At 41.3% G+C, this 17,691-nt stretch overlaps 2 protein-coding genes across 2 annotated transcripts in view; one reads left to right on the forward strand and one right to left on the reverse strand.

The window, feature by feature from the left end:
• The window catches only part of LOC127282261 (GPI mannosyltransferase 2), a 104,189-nt gene that overhangs the window by 21,370 nt on the left and 65,128 nt on the right, over positions 1-17,691 (reverse strand). The gene's annotated exons all lie outside the window — the stretch shown is intronic.
• Positions 8,493-17,349, forward strand: LOC127282262 (serine/arginine repetitive matrix protein 2-like). Its single transcript, XM_051306437.1, has 2 exons — positions 8,493-8,526; positions 15,722-17,349. The coding sequence occupies exon 2, from the start codon at positions 15,796-15,798 to the stop codon at positions 17,059-17,061; it is 1,266 nt and encodes a 421-aa protein (XP_051162394.1). The 5' UTR covers positions 8,493-8,526; positions 15,722-15,795; the 3' UTR covers positions 17,062-17,349.

A 17,691-nucleotide genomic window follows, 5' to 3' on the forward strand; every position in this document is an offset into this window, starting at 1 on the left:
GAACACATTTAAACAAAGAAAAAATTAAAAATGTCAGCTACCGAAATGCTCTGTTTCGTTAGATATTTTTCTTTGCTTGTTGGGGACAAAGTGAAAGAAAATAATTCTGCTTGGTCTTTATACATTTTACTTCGAAAGATTGTAGCCATTATAACTTCACCACGAATGGTAGCAGGACATATATCTCAATTAGACATTTTAATTCCTGAGTTTCTATCTTTGCATAAATCGCTCTACGGTCCGTTCCCCCACAGCAGCCAATCTTTACTAAAAATTTCGTAAAGATTTTCTTGAAATCTTGGGGATATTTAATTGCAAAGTTTAATAAAAATGCATAAAGATTTAAATGTCCCACTAAAATAAATGTTTAGCGTAAAAGTTGACTAAAAATTTAAATTAAATATTTATTAAAAATGTATACCGAAAGTTGAGTGACAATGTAATTTAAATATTCAGTTATTTTTTGTGACGAACATTTCCTAAAAATTTTAATTAAATTTTCAGAAAATGTTGTACGAAAATATTTGTAAAAAATACAAAAATAATGTTTAAGAAGTATTAATATTATTATTAATATCAATAATAATAATAGATAGATAGATAGATATTTATTATTATTATTATTATCAATAAAACAAGAAGGGGGTCCTTTATGTTTATTTCATAAACATTATGCTTCCTCATTATGTGAAGCAAAAAATTCGCTTCCTCGTGAAGGAAGCAATGAATTTGTCCAATTCAATTGATTGATTTAAAAAATTTCGAGTTAAAAATGTTTTAAATTAATTAAATTTTTTGAAAAATAAAGAAAATTTTAATTAATTTTGAGTGTAACATAAACTTTATATATACGAATCGATTCGTTTTAATGCAAGGAATACAATTATTTTATTCATCAACTTGAATTTTAAAAAAACACAAAATTTTTTAGCTAAAATATGAATTTTCGATTTTTCAATTTTTATTAATTCTCAAATTTTCAATCAAATCTATACTTTATATATACCAACCAATTCGTTTCAATGCAGGGAATAAAATTATTTCATATATAAACATGAATTTAAATAAACACATCATTTTTTAGCTAAAATGAGAATTTTTGATTTTTTAACTTTCATTAATTCTTTAAATTTCAATCAAATCTATATTTTATATATATCAATCGATTCATCTTGACATAAAGAAGACGATTATATTATATATTACCTTAAATTTTTCGATTTAAAAATTTTTTCAATTAAAAAAAAATTTTTGGAAAAAAGACGATAAAATTTTTTTTTTGGGGTATTTTTAAAAATCCTCTCGTCATTTTTGAGAGATTAATGTGTTAAATAAGCCTACCAAATTTTACCCAAATCCATTAAAACCTGTTAAAGATATCGTGTTCACAAAAACTATCCACACACACATACACACACACACAGACACACATACACACACACATACATACATCCGGACAATTGATCAGGATCTCATATAACATGTTTCTATATAGAGGAAAATTTGTTTTCACCATTTTTAAAAATTTTATAAACGAAAGGACTACATAGCTTCCTCCACGAGGAAGCAAAAAATTTACTATCTGGGAATAAAAATAAAATAAATAATATACAAACATTGTTGCTCTGCTTTGATTCACATTGAATCAAGCACTGCATGCTTGTTGAGCAAGAACTTTTGAAAACAAATTATGGGGTGCTGGGGATTGAACCTACATTCGCCGCGCGCTAGTTAAAGACCCTGACCACTACACAACAGATATTTGGCTGAGAAAAAAAAATCTTTCACAGGCTCTACAACTTGCTGATAGACAAGTAATCCTACTTATCGACTTAAAAGCACGGGATCATTTAACCCGGCGAGTATGTGGTGTGAAACTGTTACACCGACTACGTGGTGGGCATGACATGCCCTGACTGTAAAATTGCTATTAGAAGTTAGATTTTACTATATTAAGTTAACTTTTGGTATTATATTATAAAAAGGTATCTAATAAATCATATTTCCTTAATTATTTATTAATTATTTATTTATTTACGAAGATATTAATATCCAACTGAACATATGGAATATCTTAAGATTTTTTACTGAAACAATGAAACAGTTAAAATTTTATAAAATAAAATTAACACTTTTATAAAGTTTGAGACTTTAAACGTTATAAACTAAAAAGAATAACACTGCTTTTTAGAATATATCACGATTTAGTTGTCTTTGATTCAGTACAACTTTGGCAAAAAAAAATTCGTATGTTGCATTCATATAGGCTTCCTACATTTTGTACATGAGTGTTTGGTTTTTCGATTCTTTTTTCTTAATTGACAATCAACGCAACAAACGTAGCTTCCTGCGACGTTGTGAAGTGATTGACATGAAGGTTCGTTGATTTGAGTCGATATTTTATCCCGAATGTGTAGTGGAAGATTTTTTTGTTCTTTTCGCAGGCGTAACCACTCGTTCACTAAACTCAGTCCCAAATTTCGGATAAAGTCTCTACGTTTGACAAACTTTTTCTGATTTTCTTGAAAAATAATATAAGCATTTATAGCAGCTACGTTGAGCATTCCATAAAAGAGCGTCATGGACCAACGCTTGCTCACACTTGGCTTCAAGTAGATTTAGGTTTTGCAAAAATGGTGACGAAATCGGGAAGTGGCATGTTATTCTTCCTTATTTAAAGGTTTAAAAAACGTAAAGACCAAAATCTTAGCTGATCCTTTTCTCAAGTTATTGTAAAATTAAAATTTTTTTAACGAAATTTATATAAGATAATAAGAGAATAATTATTGCACATTAGTTTAATTAAAAAATTTAATGATTTTAGTAACAATTAACTATCTTAAAAATAACAACGAAGATATTTTTCTTAATTATTTTAGTTTTAATTAACAAATTTAACACATTGGAATCATCGACAATTTTCTCAAAGGTGTTTTGAAGAGAACTCGATTACTGCTTTTTTGAATCGAATTAAATAGGTAGGATCGTCAATCAAATTAATTTTGTAACGCTCCCAAAACTTTAAAAATTCTCGGTGAATTGATTCACCAGCCTGTTCTGACCACAAACCTAAACCACGATTTCCTAAAAAACTCAAACTTTCTTGAATGTGTGATGTTTTTGCAAAACCTAAATCTACTTGAAGCCAAGTGTGCTTAGAGGTACGGAAGCTACCGAAACTTTAAAAATCCATGTCGCAGTAACACACATTCAAGAAAGTTTGAGTTTTTTAGGAAATCGTGGTTTAGGTTTGTGGTCAGAACAGGCTGGTGAATCAATTCACCGAGAATTTTTAAAGTTTTGGGAGCGTTACAAAATTAATTTGATTGACGATCCTACCTATTTAATTCGATTCAAAAAAGCAGTAATCGAGTTCTCTTCAAAACACCTTTGAGAAAATTGTCGATGATTCCAATGTTTTAAATTTGTTAATTAAAACTAAAATAATTAAGAAAAATAGCTTCGTTGTTATTTTTAAGATAGTTAATTGTTACTAAAAACATTAAATTTTTTAATTAAACTAATGTGCAATAATTATTCTCTTATTATCTTATATAAATTTCGTTAAAAAAATTTTAATTTTACAATAACTTGAGAAAAGGATCAGCTAAGATTTTGGTCTTTACGTTTTTTAAACCTTTAAATAAGGAAGAATAACATGCCACTTCCCGATTTCGTCACCATTTTTGCAAAACCTAAATCTACTTGAAGCCAAGTGTGTGCTGTTACGCGAAACATCATAACTCGCACACAGGTGCGATCATACAGACCGGTATGTCTACTCTCTGTTCTAGGTAAAATCTTTGAAAGGCTTCTGTTGGGAAGGTTGAGGAAGACTGCCCGAGAAAGATGGATGACCCTCTCCTGGAACGAAGGCTCTATTTCACGCGCGGCGTCCAAAGGCTGCCCTCAGGGCTCTGTCTTGGGACCCTGCGCTTGGAATATTGCCTTTGATGGCCTTCTGGAGACTCTTGAGGAATTACTCGGGAAGTCATTTGCAGTACATGCGGATGACTTGTCGGAAATTGTTTCCGGGGACTCCAGAAGGAAACTCCAGGAGACAGCACAGATGGTTGTTGATACAGTCTCACGCTGGTGCGATGCAAATGGCCTCCAGTTGTCAAAGTCCAAAACGGAGATGGTGTTCCTCAAGTACGACCCACCCCGTAACGGAAGGCGATCAAAGAAGAACAGAGAGTGGAGATACCCCTCTGATGATAGCATACGAGCCCCTGTATTCAAATTTGACGACAAGTCAATCTCCCTCAAAAAGAGTGTGAGAGTACTTGGCGTCCACATTGATGAGGGGCTCAAGTTTACGACTCACTGTACGAAAACGGCTGACAAACTGAAAAAACTAATGGCTGCCATCCGGCGCGCTGCCCCCAGCAAGTGGGGACTACACTACCGGACTTTGGCAACAATTTACCGGGGTGTATTCCCTTCAATTGCGGGATACGCAGCAGCCGGATGGGACGACATAACGCCACAGACGGACTTACGAAAACTGAAAACGGCACAGAGACAGGCACTGCTGACAGTCACAAGAGCCTACTCAACAACATCGAGTAGCGCGCTATGCGTGCTTGCAGGCGTACTGCCCGTATGTCTCCTCCTTCACGAGCGCATGGCATTGTATAGCGTGCGCAAGCGCTTCGGGTTCCGCCATGGCAATCTATCCGTCAACGGAGAAGACGTGGAGAGACGCACGGGTAGCGAAGTAAGGACACGCTGATCCCTGACGTCCGATGTCGTCTGAAAAGCTCATGGATTTTTCCGGGATACCATGTCTCGCAAATGCTGACCGGTCATGGAGACTTTGCCTCTAAACTCTGGGGGTTTAGTCTCGGTGACGGACCAGCTTGCAGATGTGGTGCTCCGGAGGAATCCATGATGCATGTCCTGGCGGAATGCTCAACATTCGCTGAGGAGTGCGAGGCCCTGAGCCTTGTACTGGGTGAGCGGGTGACATGGCCCGCCTCTGCGCAAAAATTGGTCAGTCGCGCGGGATATCCTCATTTCGAGAGATTTGCGCGGACGGTCGTCGATAAAAAGGAGGCACGATGGCGTAATAATGACAATGCTTCTCTCGCAACTTGACTTCCATCAAAGAAGTCCGGCGAGAGAGAGGAATGTCCTAGGTAAAAATTCCCCTGCACATGACTCCTCGAAAGAAGAGTCCGGCAGATGGAACTAATACCGAGGCATGATGGATGATGACTCTGCGACGTAAACAAAAAACCTTCCTCGGGCTTGGCAATTCCAGAGAATTGCTCGGTCCGAGTAAGGTGATAAAAAAAAACCCCACTGTCGCAGAGCATCATCCATCTCCATAGGTCTGTGGGCCCCACCCCTTCTCCGTGGGAGCTTCACTCGCTTCACTTTCGCTTTCTGGTAGGTGCTATCCCTTTCCTGATCTCTTTCTCTTTATCTATCCTATCTTCTATTTCTTCATTTCCTTTCTCCACTGTACACGAATTTTTTTTTCAGACCAACCAGAACATCGGTGGATGGAGCTTAGCTCGGAGACGGAACCTCCACGAGGTCCCCGCTGGGTACTTTGTCTCCCTTCTCCCGTTCAAGATTTTCGAATCTTGCACGGGCAAAGGGAGGCAATGCTAACCGTCTCCTCCCGGAAGGGCATCCGGTCTTCTTAATGCCGCTTTGGTCCTAAGGCCTTATAGCGGCAATTTTTCCATACTCGCTCCTCTCCGGAGCAACGGTAGTGAGGAGGCTTGCCAAATCACTGCCGTTTCTCTATGTCGCGTAGTGGTTTCGCTGAAAAGTAGATATGCTTTAACATCGGGATTATAGCCCTTCATGGGCCCAGGTATCCCAGTCGGCCTGGCCGACTCAGCACAATTCTGGTATACCAGTTGTCAAATGTCAAATTGCGGTTTGTTTTTGATATGGACTGAATAAGTCTATCCACGACGTCAAAAGGTTTGTTACTTACCGCATGTGGTCCTGTTGGTTGTTTACCGGCCTAAACTTCTATTAAAAATACCCTATTTAATAAAGTAATCATACCTAACCTTTTTCTTACAATTTTTAAAATTATATACAGGATAATTCAAAACTTCATACAAAAAACAATTTAATTAAATATGTTTTGGAAAACCTCAATTGATTTTAATTTATCATTAATAATTTAAAATTACTTAAGAATAATTTAATTAACTGATTAATTATTAAAACTAAATTCATTTTTATATATTAGTATCATGAATTAGTATTTGCAATTATAAAATCTTTACTATTTAATAATATATACTCTAGTAAAGACAAAATTTGATTTAGTGTAAAAGAAATTTTTTCATACAATTCATTATTCATATAAACAAACAAATTATTCATAATTTTGTTATCGAATTCTTGCATTTAAAAAATTGCTTTTCTGCAACCTATAAATATTGCTTGTTATATAAGTAAACTCAACTGTTTAAATGCAAATCAACTGACTTTTTTCCTGCTCAATTGATACTACTTGAAACAGCCAGACCAAAACTGCCTGGCTACCAAATTGTACTGACTTGTGTATGGGTACTTGCGTTCACGCCTGCGTCGGTCAAGTAGTTTCAACCGGAGTCTCTGGTTGTTGCAACCTAATTTTTCTCTCCGTCTAGTGGGAGTCCTTCTTAATATACACAAGTAGTAGAGCTATGGGGATTCAAGACCACTTACCGACCTGAAATCTGCAGGTAGTAGAAATCTGTTTTACCGGCCGAGCATAGATCTTCTTTATCATGTGTTGCAGTTTCAGACGTTGTCGCTAGATGGCGCTGTTGCCCGCGGGAATTTTTGAATTTTTTAACCCTCCTGGCCTCCAACCACCCCCTAATTTGCATATGTATTTTTTAAACTTTTACCTTTTTGGTCACCTCCCACCACCCCCTAATTTGCATATGTATTTTTTAAACTTTCACCCTTTTGGCCAACTCCCACCACCCCCTAATTTGCATATATCTTTTTTAATATTACCACCCACTTTCCACACTCTAGGCCTCCTACCACCCCCTAATTTGCATATGTATTTTTTAAACTTTTACTCTTTTGGCCACCTCCCACCACCCCCTAATTTGCATATATCTTTTTAAATATTACCACCCACTGTCCACCCTCTTGGCCTACCACCACCCACTAATTTGCATATTTTTTTTAAACATTAACCCCTTTGGCCACCCCTCTAATTTGCATGGATCTTTTTTAAATGTAATTTGCATAACCCTTTTCAAAACAGTTTCTTAATACATATCTATACTGCTCGCGGGAATTTTGAAATTTCTTTTACCAACCCTTGAGCTTACAAATGAAGGATAAGTTTCCACATTACCATAGGTTGATGTCACCGATCTATACTAAAAGAGGGCGCCAATGCTGGTGGGAAATTTTGAATTTTACCCTTTTTTCATGGAATATTATATTTATTTTACATATAACTATTTTATATATGAATATTTAAAAATCTAAGTTTTTTAAAATAAATATTTTCTTTAACTCAGCATAGTTCAAAATATTTTTTTTCCTAACTTTCTATTTCTTGACATCTGTACCTTCTTGCGTCAAGGTTGATGCATACCTGCATGTACCCTATCATAAAAATTTCTGGCTACATTATATTTTTATTAGTATTTTCATATTTTTTCCACATTTTTTCCCCATTACTTTTTACCTCCCTAATTTTACAATGATTTTTTCACCAAAATCTTGAATGAGGGATGTCACTTTTAAAAGTTTCACGACTGAAGCAACATCGTGTAAATTCTTTTTCTGTGTGAAAAAAAGTTAAAAATTCCTTTTTTTAATTCTTATATAATTAAAATTTTTTTTAAAAATATAAAATGTGTAATAATATTGAAAGTGATCCAAGAATTGAGAATGCGAAAAAAGTTCATTGTTTAAGGAGAATTAATCCCGCGGAATGGGGATTACAATCGAATTGGGCGAAAAATGTAAGTTAAAAATTATATCTCATATACTGTGACGGAGTGAATCGTCACGACATCTCTGATCGATCCCTGATCCTGCGCCGGTACTAGGCTGCGGTAAGGTAGAGATCAAGCGGGCGGGTGACCCACTAGTAATTTGGATGTGTGTCGCTCGCTCGAATAATTTTGGGTTATTAGTTCTATATAGGGGTCACTGCCACTGTGGAGTGAGAGAGAAGGAGCGAGGCTGTAGTGACGGTGGAGAGAGAGAGACAGAGACATAACGAAGCCAGTGGGATGAGGCATAGCGAGACGCCGAAAGATCCCAATACATTGTCGTCCATTGAATCGATTACGATCCTGTCGCGGAGAGCATAACGTACGAGCGAGTGTGTTACACGAGGCGGAACTCGTGGAGTAGTTATTAGTGTGAATAAACAATATTGAGTTGTGTAAAGAGGGTGACTATTTTGTACGGAAATAAAGTGAATTGTCGAAAGAGAACTTGTGTGTAGTGTTTTGAGAAGCAGTGTGGACTTTTCAGAGAGTTGCTGAGAAGCCGAGAAGCCCGGACACGTGGTCAGGGATATCGTCGTGGGTAAGTCGTCTTATTGTCCAGGTCGTGTCTCGCCGCTGGCATTTCTGCTTGCCGGTGTTTTGGCAGAATTCCCTCTGGAGATTGAGAGCATCTCAGAGGTGTTGTTTCGTTGTTGATGTGGTGTAAAATAGTTTATTAATTCATCTTTAAAATTAATTGGCGCCTGACGGCGAAAATTTATATAATAAATTTTCTATATTTTTATTTGTTGAGGCCAGTGATTTTGACGTCAAGCAGATTAATTTAATTTATTAAATTTATACGTCATAAATTATTGGCGCCCAACGTGGGGCCAGGTCAGAACAGCGAGACACGACAAAATTATTTAATTGTGATAAAATTTTATGTGAAATGAAATAAAATTTTGTATTGTATATTTATTGTGGCCAGATATTTTTCAAGTGGAAAAATAATTTTGGCCAGTTGTGTTTGGCCAGACGAATTTATTATTGTGTTTCCCAATTATTTCTCTAAATTAAATTTCGCGATGTTCATACCGTGTAAAATTTAGATCGGTGTGTTAATTAATTGTGAGATCGCGATTGTGACGTCATAAAAATTTTCATTGAATTTTCCGTTATTGAAAATTATCGTTATCAGGGACAGTGAGATATTTTTGCTGATTTTTAAATAAATTGATTATTTTTCGAGAACAATAAATAATGGCTAATTAAACAATTAGTGCAAATTATTTAAAAGTATTGGAATTTTCGACCATGTGCTCGGCCGGAAATAAAACTCAGTAAATTCACGTGACATTTGATTTTGCGCAGTGATTTAAAATGTGTTAAATTCACGCGACGATAAAATTCAGGCGGAAGGATAATTGGATAGAGAGAGAACGCGATACCAGTGACGTGATTCACTATTACTAGTGAGTTAGAGAGAGAAAGAGTTATAGTTGAATCATTGGTCAGTCGCGGTAGAGAAAAATTTTAATTCGCACCAGAAAAATCGTGCGCCCCTGTACAAGCGTGGGTGGCTACAGGGCCGGATATACAAATTGAAATTTTATTTTTCAATTTTTGTTTTTTTTGCGTATTCTTTCGCGAATTCAAAATTTATTTAAATTTTTAATTATTATTATTAATTTATTTAATTCTCTCGTGTCGATTAAATTCAATTAAAATAAAAATGGCCAGAGCGATCGACGAAATGCAGGCGTACCACGAGCGAATGAGAAGGCTAATGGAAATTCCAGAAGCGAATCGGGCCTGGGACACAATTGCGTTTATGCCACCGGGACAAGTTGTAACAAAATTGTTGTTGCACCATTGCATGTATTAACGGTACAGAGCAGGTGCTTAAAGAGAGATTATTCCGGATAGAGTTGAGAATGTGCCTCGATCCAGAAATTGATGTCCCATTTAGCGAACAATATGATTGCGCGTCTTCTGATAAAATATTCCTCAAGGAAGCATTGTCAGAGCCACACAGCAGCCCCTTCCCAAATGTCTCTCAACGGAGAGGGGGGAAGAGATTATCGTCAGACGAGACCGATTCGGAAGAGGGGGGGAAAGAATTTTTAGGGCGTACATTGACCGAAAGTGGGAATACAACGGCGGGTACGACAATACCGGCGGAAGATAGATTGTACAGTAGAGATAATCCGACCATCAATCCATCAACGCCACAGTTCACACCCCCACCACCATTAGTCTCAACGGCAATGACTACCAACACTTCCCCCACCACTTCTATGGCACAGATTGGGATGTCGACCATGGTAGTGTCAACCCCCGCCCAATCAATAGTATCCCCGACTATGGCCCCTAATGTATTAAAGCAACACGAGGCGTTCGGGAAATTAAATTTGTCACCCGAATTTAAAAGACTTATGCGGGCTGCCGAACTAATTGACAAACATTACTCCGAGGGGGGGTGGGAGTTTCAACAGAGCCAATGTAGGGCCGAAATCGGACAAGGGTATAGTTTGACCCACCATCAACACGCGAGGATTTCGTCCCCTCAGAGAAAGACAGCGAACCCCAGACGAATCGCCGATAGCTCAAAATGAGCCGAAGCGAATAACTAGCCCTACCCCAGAAAATCTAGCACAAGACAGCTCTTCTACGAAGGAAAACGATGAATTCCCAACGCGTACCATCAAAGGGACAACGGGCCTTAGACTTTGAATCGTTGAGCAGTAAAAGCGAGAGAAATAGCGAAGTAAGGAGTAGGGCAAGTAGGGGTAACGTTAGTAACTATAACGTTAGTGGTCAGTCTGGGGACAGCAGAAGCTATAAGAGTCAAGAGGACTATGAATTTAGGGAAGTAAGGAGAAAGAAAAATCGGGACAGAAAGAACACAAATAGGAGTAGTAGTGAGGATGGCCAGAGAAAGAGAGAGATTAGGGAAAAGAGAGTCAACAATAGAGATAGGAGGAGGGGACACAAGAAGTCGGTAGAGAATAAGAGAAGAAGGAAGAATTCTTCTGGATTCTTCCAGTAACTCGGAATCCGAAAGTGATTCTCACACGAGCCAGAGCGAGGATCGGAAGGAGAATGTAGCAGAATCTATCCGTAGGTCGAAGGTTCTTAAAACTTTGAAAGAGTGTGATTTAAAATTCAAGGGGTATGAGAATGAAAATGCAGAGGTATTTCTAGAAAGATTGTCGGACTGTAGGGACTGTGCCACACTCTCTGACAAGGATATACTCCAAACACTCCCAATTATTTTGCAAGGTGATGCGATTATTTGGTTCCGTACCCTTCGCCATGAATTAAAAACGTGGAGAAGTTTCAAACGGGCCTTTACAAACGAGTACTTGGTGAATGTCGATGACGAGGAAATTATCGACGAACTAAAAAGTAGGACCCAAGGAAAGGACGAAAGAATTTCTTCATATTTGCGTAGCTTTCGAGTCATCCTGGGACACATGAAGTACCCACTCGACCGTAAGAGGCAAAATAAAATCGCTTTCAAAGGATTATTACCCGAGTACAGGCGCCATCTGGACCGCCAGAAGTACGACTCACTTGGCCAGATGGAGAAGATTCTGAGGAAATTCGAGAAGACGAAAAGTTTGGACGAGAAGTATGTGCCCCCTCCACCAAAGGAGAAAATGCTTTTCCCATCGGCCGCGTATAAAGGGAAATCAGAGAAAAAGGCCGGAAACAAGAGTGCGAAGGGCGAGAAGGTAGCAGCACTCGAAAATGAATCGGGATCGGAGAAAGAGTCGAGTGGGAGTAACCACTCCACTAAAAAGAGTAAAAAGAAGAGTAAGGCCAAGAAGGGCAAGAAAAATGAGAAAGCTCAAGGTCAGGACGCGGTGGACGCTATAAAAAAGGTAGTGACCCCCACCCTTAGCGCTCAAGGGACCAACGAGACGACCGACCAAACGCAGCCGCAGTTTGTTTCGTTGCCGATACAAACGTTTGCAGCTATGGTAGCAGGAGGACCCAGACCTAGTTTCCCCAAAGCATTTGGACAAAAAGGGGGAAAAACGGGGCAGAGTGGCGCTCCAACACCAGCAAGTCCTAAACAATTCTTGGGACCTTGCTACAACTGCCAGACGGTGGGACACCGTGCATCGGAATGTCCCAAACGCGTTTGTTTCGCTTGCCAACAACCAGGACATCATGCGAAGAAATGTCCTATGAGACAACCTCAAGTGGAGAGTTGTCTAGTGTGTAAAACCCCGGGAGTGACCTTCCTAACCTGTACAAGTTGTGCAACACTTAGGACATGTTTGGGAAACGGCACGTGGGGGGCACAACACCCTTTTGTACCCCCCCTCTGCCCGAAGGGATCTTAGGCCAGGGAAGAGTAGAGAAGGTTGAATACCCAATTAACGATGGTGCGACTTGTAGTTGGGTAAAAACAGAGATTGAGTTAGAGTTAGAGAGAGAGAAAGTCTGTAGAGAAGAGTTAACCGAGAATGATGTGTTCAAATTTGTGCCAAGCGACAGTAGGGCTAGATCGAGTGAGGAGAACTCACTCCATTGCAGGCCAGAGAGAAGTGTTAGTAAGGAATGTAGGACTAAAAGTACGGAAGTGGGTCCGGTACCTAATGTCCTGGGGAGGGGAAAGGCTGTGATGGGCACAGCTGACCCAAACCTGATTATGGTTGAGAAGTTGGATGGATCCAGGACAGAGAATAGATATTTCTTTAGGATGGCCATTGGCGATAAACCATATGAAGCATTATTCGACTCCGGAGCAACGATTTCGGTAATCAGCTCCAAAGTAGCCGAACCTTACAAGGACCGAATACAGCCGTCCAGATCAGCAATTAGGAGTGCATTAGGGGGCACCACCAAAAACGCTGGACTTTTGAATTTAACCATGGTAGTCGATGGTTATGTACAGAAGTTTGAGGTCATGGTCATAGAGTCATTGACACCTGACGTCATACTGGGGGTTGATTTTTGTAAAGCCTGGAAAATGGAAGTCCAGTTAGGCCAGGGTTTATGGAGAGTATTCGGTGGAGAGTGGCACGAATTTGACAAGAGTGAAGACACAGACAGTGGAGAAATAATTATTGCAGAGTGTGCTGGCATCTCCGCATTGGATGATGAGCAGAGACAGATTGTCCAAGCCATAGTGGATCGTTGGGTACTGCCAGAAACAGACGAACTTGGAGTAACCAACCTAACAGAACATCACATCCGTGTGACGGATGAGACACCTGTCCAACATCGGCCGAGACGGATGTCTCCGATCATGATCACATGGGCGCAGGAAAACACGCAGAAACTTTGGAAAAAAGGTATCATCGAACCGTCTGCGGCCCAGTGGAGAAGCGCGCCAGTTATTGCCAGAAAGGGAGAGAACGATTTTCGGCAGTGTATGGATTACAGAGACGTGAACAAGGTCACGGTGAAAGATGCGTACCCCATACCGACGATCGACTCCATCTTGGATAAACTCAGAAGAGCAAAATTCTTGTCAAAAATCGACTTGAAACTCGCGTATCATCAGATACCAATGGCCGAAGAGAGCAAGAAGTATACTGCTTTCGCAATTCCAGGGTCAGGATTGTGGCAGTATCGCAGGATGCCGTTTGGGCTAACGAACGCCCCAATGACGTTCCAGCGTCTTATTGACGCACTTTTCGGGCCAGAGTTTGAACCATTTGTCTTCGGATATCTGGACGATATCATAGTAGTCACGGATACTTTTGAGGAACACATCAAATGGTTAGAGATAGTGTTGAGAAAGCTAAATGAGGCCAGACTAGTTGTGAATCCAGAGAAGTGTGAGTTTGGATGCTCTAGGGTCACATATTTAGGGTACCTCTTGGACAGCGAAGGACTCAGGCCAGACCCGAAGAAGATCGAACCAGTCATGACTTATCCGGAACCGAAGAACATAAAACAACTTCGTTGTTTCTTAGGCATGGTTGGTTGGTACTCCAGATTTATTCCTAACGAAAGTGATATCAAGATACCTTTGGTCAGATTGCTGCACAAAGGCCGGACGAGGGAGTGGGGAGAAGAACAACAAGAGGCGTTTGAAAAGCTTAAACAGAAGCTCACTTCGGCACCAGTGTTGGCTCGCCCAGATTTCATCAAGCCCTTTCACTATACAGTGCGATGCCAGCGATTACGCCATTGGAGCGGTATTGACACTGGAATTTGAGGACGGAGAACATCCGGTTATGTACATAAGTCGAGTCCTAACGGAGGCCGAGAGAAATTACAGCGTGACAGAGAAAGAGTGCTTAGCGTTGCTGTGGTCAATTAAAAAGTTTAGACCTTATATTGAGGGATACAAATTTCATGTGATTACCGATCACAGCGCCCTCAAGTGGCTAAGGAATTTAAGAGATCCAACAGGTCGTTTAGCGAGATCGGCACTGGAAATGCAACAGTGGGACTTTGACATAGTTCACAGAAAGGGTGCACAACATCATGTCCCAGATGCATTGTCCAGATTACAAGAGAGTGAAGAAGAGTTAGTGTCCGCGTTTGAAACCATTGATGACCAATGGTACCTCAAGCGCCGAGAGTTAGTGACCCAGCACCCTCAACGATTTCCAGAATGGACAGTGGAAAATGATAACCTTTATCGCCATAGAAGTGATCCACTTTTAGTGCCGATAGTAGGAAACGAGGATGGGTGGAAATTGGTCGTCCCAGAAGAGTACAGAGAAAGAGTTATGGAGGACGCGCATGCGCAAGCGTCAGCTGGTCATCTGGGAATAGAAAAGACCTATGATCGCGTGGCTAGAGAATACTATTAGCCAGGTATTTGGAACGATGTGCACAATTTCGTGACGCATTGCATACAATGCCAAGTACATAAAGTTTCTCAAGCGGGACCAGTAGGTATGATGGGCCAGAGGATAGTCGAAAGACCGTGGTCAGTTGTAGCAGCGGACACAATGGAGTTTCCACCGAGTAAGAATCGTTATAAATACTTGGTGGTGTTTCAAGATTTATTCTCGAGGTGGGTTGAGGTTAAACCCCTCAGGTCAGCAGATGGAAAGTCGGTAGCCAGAGCGTTTGAGGAGTTGGTGTTATTTCGATGGGAAACACCAGAATATTTCCTATCAGATAACGGTAAAGAATTTGACAACAAATTTCTAAAGTCAACTTTAGAAGAATATGGAGTCAAACACATTACAACACCACCTTATCATCCCCAGGCCAACCCAGTGGAAAGAAGTAACAGAACATTGAAAACGATGATATCTACTTTCATTGGGGCCGATCATCGTGACTGGGACTTGCATATTCATGAGTTTCGTCACGCAATGAATACCGCGACACAAGCTGCGACTAAAACGTCCCCTGCGTTTCTTAACTATGGTCGACATCCTAGGCCAGTCAAAAGTTTGCGTAGAGAAATCGAAATGAGAGATAAAGTAGTTAGAATCAATCCAGACGAGTGGGTAGATCGGGTCAAGAGATTAGATGCGCTGAGAGATTTAGTAGCGAGACTAATTGATAAAGAGCGAGAGAGGCAAACCAAATATTATAATAAAGGCCGTAGAGAGGGTATATTTAAATTAGGAGATATGGTGTTACGTAGAACACACAAACTGTCTAGTGGTACCCAAAGGTTCGCAACTAAGTTAGCACCCAAATTCGAAGGGCCCTATGAGATAGTCGAAGTGTTATCGCCCACCGTATTCGTGTTACGCGCCGAAGACAGCCGTAGAATCCCTAAAGTTCACGTGACTGACTTAAAGCGATATCTCCCACCAAGGGGATAATAGTGACATAACTAATTGTATTGTGGTTTGCAGAGAGACGTGAGAGAGAGCAGAGAGGCCAGAGAGAGGGACAGGGAGAGGGACAGAGAGAGAGACGTAGGAGAATAATGCCGTACGATCGCATCGGGCAGAGAGGGATGGAGAGAAGTCGTCATCGTCCATCGACGGACTTCGGTGTGGAACCGCGAGGTCAAGGACGAATGACGAGAAGTCGCAGTCAATCCGCCCATAGGCCAGGGGGCGAGTTCCAACCGGACACGACGGCTACGAGAGGGGCATCATTACTGATGTTCCCGAATAGAGATGTGCCGCTTCCCAACCCGTTGGAACCGGTGAGACCAGGGAAGGATAAAACCAAGAGGCCAGAGAGAGAGTTAGGAACGGAGGAAGGTGCAGTGGGTGGAGCAACAGGCCAAAGAAGGAGGGAAGAGAGACGGGAGGATCTCCGGGGATTAGAAGGGTTCGAGAGACAACAACTCGAAGGTTCCCACAATCAGAACAAAGTGGAGATCGTGGTCCCGTATACTTGGCCAGCAGAGAGAAGCAAGGGGGAAAGCGAAGAGGCGTATGAGAGCCGCCTTGCAGAGCACGAGTTGGAGAGTTTCCTCCGTCACGGGTCGGTGTACCCGACGAGAGATTTGGCCCGGCTAAAGAGTCGCCAAAGTGAGGCCAAGTCGGCCAGACAGAAGCCAGCCTTGAGGAAAGAGGACATGGAGAGCACGGCACCGACCCCGAGGGAAGCGCGTTCGCATTCCCCACATCCAGGGCCGCCTAATCGTCGAGAACCGGAAAAGAGAGAAGCGGCAAATTCAATGAGCGCTCATTCTTCACGGGATTCCCGAAATGTAGTGACACAACGGCCAGAGAGAGTAGAGGAGAATAGAAGTAGAGAGGTGGGAACGAAGAGAGCACCGCTGAAGATCAAAACTTCAGGAGTGATCTTCGGGAATTTAAAGGCAATTCCCACGGTTAGTGCAATCGACCCCCCACCATACGCCTGTTTCCAGTGTTGGAGGTTCGACCATAAGCTGGAAGCCTGTCGGAATACCAAAAGATGGCCATATTGCCTAAATTGTGGTCGTCGATTGGTAACGGTCGAGACTTGTCCGCGTTGTGCAGAGGCATACGCAAGGAGAGGGAAACAAGTGGTTGACCGAGTCGAGCGGGTCAACAAGCGAGAAGAGACAGAGGCAAGGAAGCCAACAAGGGAAGAGACCCCAACAGGAGAAGGCGAGGACAGAGAAGTGAAGGAGAAGGGCGGTGATGACGATCTAATATCAAAGATCTTAGAGATCACGAAAGCCCTAGCGGGACTTCCGGCCTCCACCATAGACAAGGCCATAAACCAGCTGCTGGAGGAGAGGAGGAAGTAGTTGGAAAGGAGGGCGGACGTGTAGGAGGGAGTTTCCAGCCAGAGAGAGAGAGAGAGGAGTTCGGACAGAGAGAGAGGAAGGGAGTAGGCCAGAGTGAGAGAAGGAGGGACAGACGGACAGAGAGAGAGTAACGGGCGAACCATGGCCAGAGAGAGTCGGAGGAGAGGACCATGGTTGCAGCTGGTTTGGTAAGAAATAAAATTTTTTTATTTTTATTATCATTTTCTTTTTTTTTGTTGTTATATGACGATCCTACCAGGAGTAGTTCCGGTCATGGGGAGGGGATTGTGACGGAGTGAATCGTCACGACATCTCTGATCGATCCCTGATCCTGCGCCGGTACTAGGCTGCGGTAAGGTAGAGATCAAGCGGGCGGGTGACCCACTAGTAATTTGGATGTGTGTCGCTCGCTCGAATAATTTTGGGTTATTAGTTCTATATAGGGGTCACTGCCACTGTGGAGTGAGAGAGAAGGAGCGAGGCTGTAGTGACGGTGGAGAGAGAGAGACAGAGACATAACGAAGCCAGTGGGATGAGGCATAGCGAGACGCCAAAGATCCCAATACATCGTCGTCCATATTGAGTATCGATTACGATCCTGTCGCGGAGAGAAAGGTGCTTGCAAAAAGG

Source organism: Leptopilina boulardi, unplaced genomic scaffold, assembly GCF_019393585.1.
Source record: "Leptopilina boulardi isolate dan_hultmark-lab unplaced genomic scaffold, ZJU_Lbou_2.1 LbouV2_292, whole genome shotgun sequence".
Taxonomy (NCBI): Eukaryota; Metazoa; Arthropoda; class Insecta; order Hymenoptera; family Figitidae; genus Leptopilina; species Leptopilina boulardi.

What these genes read in the sequence shown, in the direction of transcription:
- LOC127282262 (XM_051306437.1), top strand. Translation starts at nt 15,796, where the DNA reads ATGCCGTACGATCGCATCGGGCAGAGAGGGATGGAGAGAAGTCGTCAT.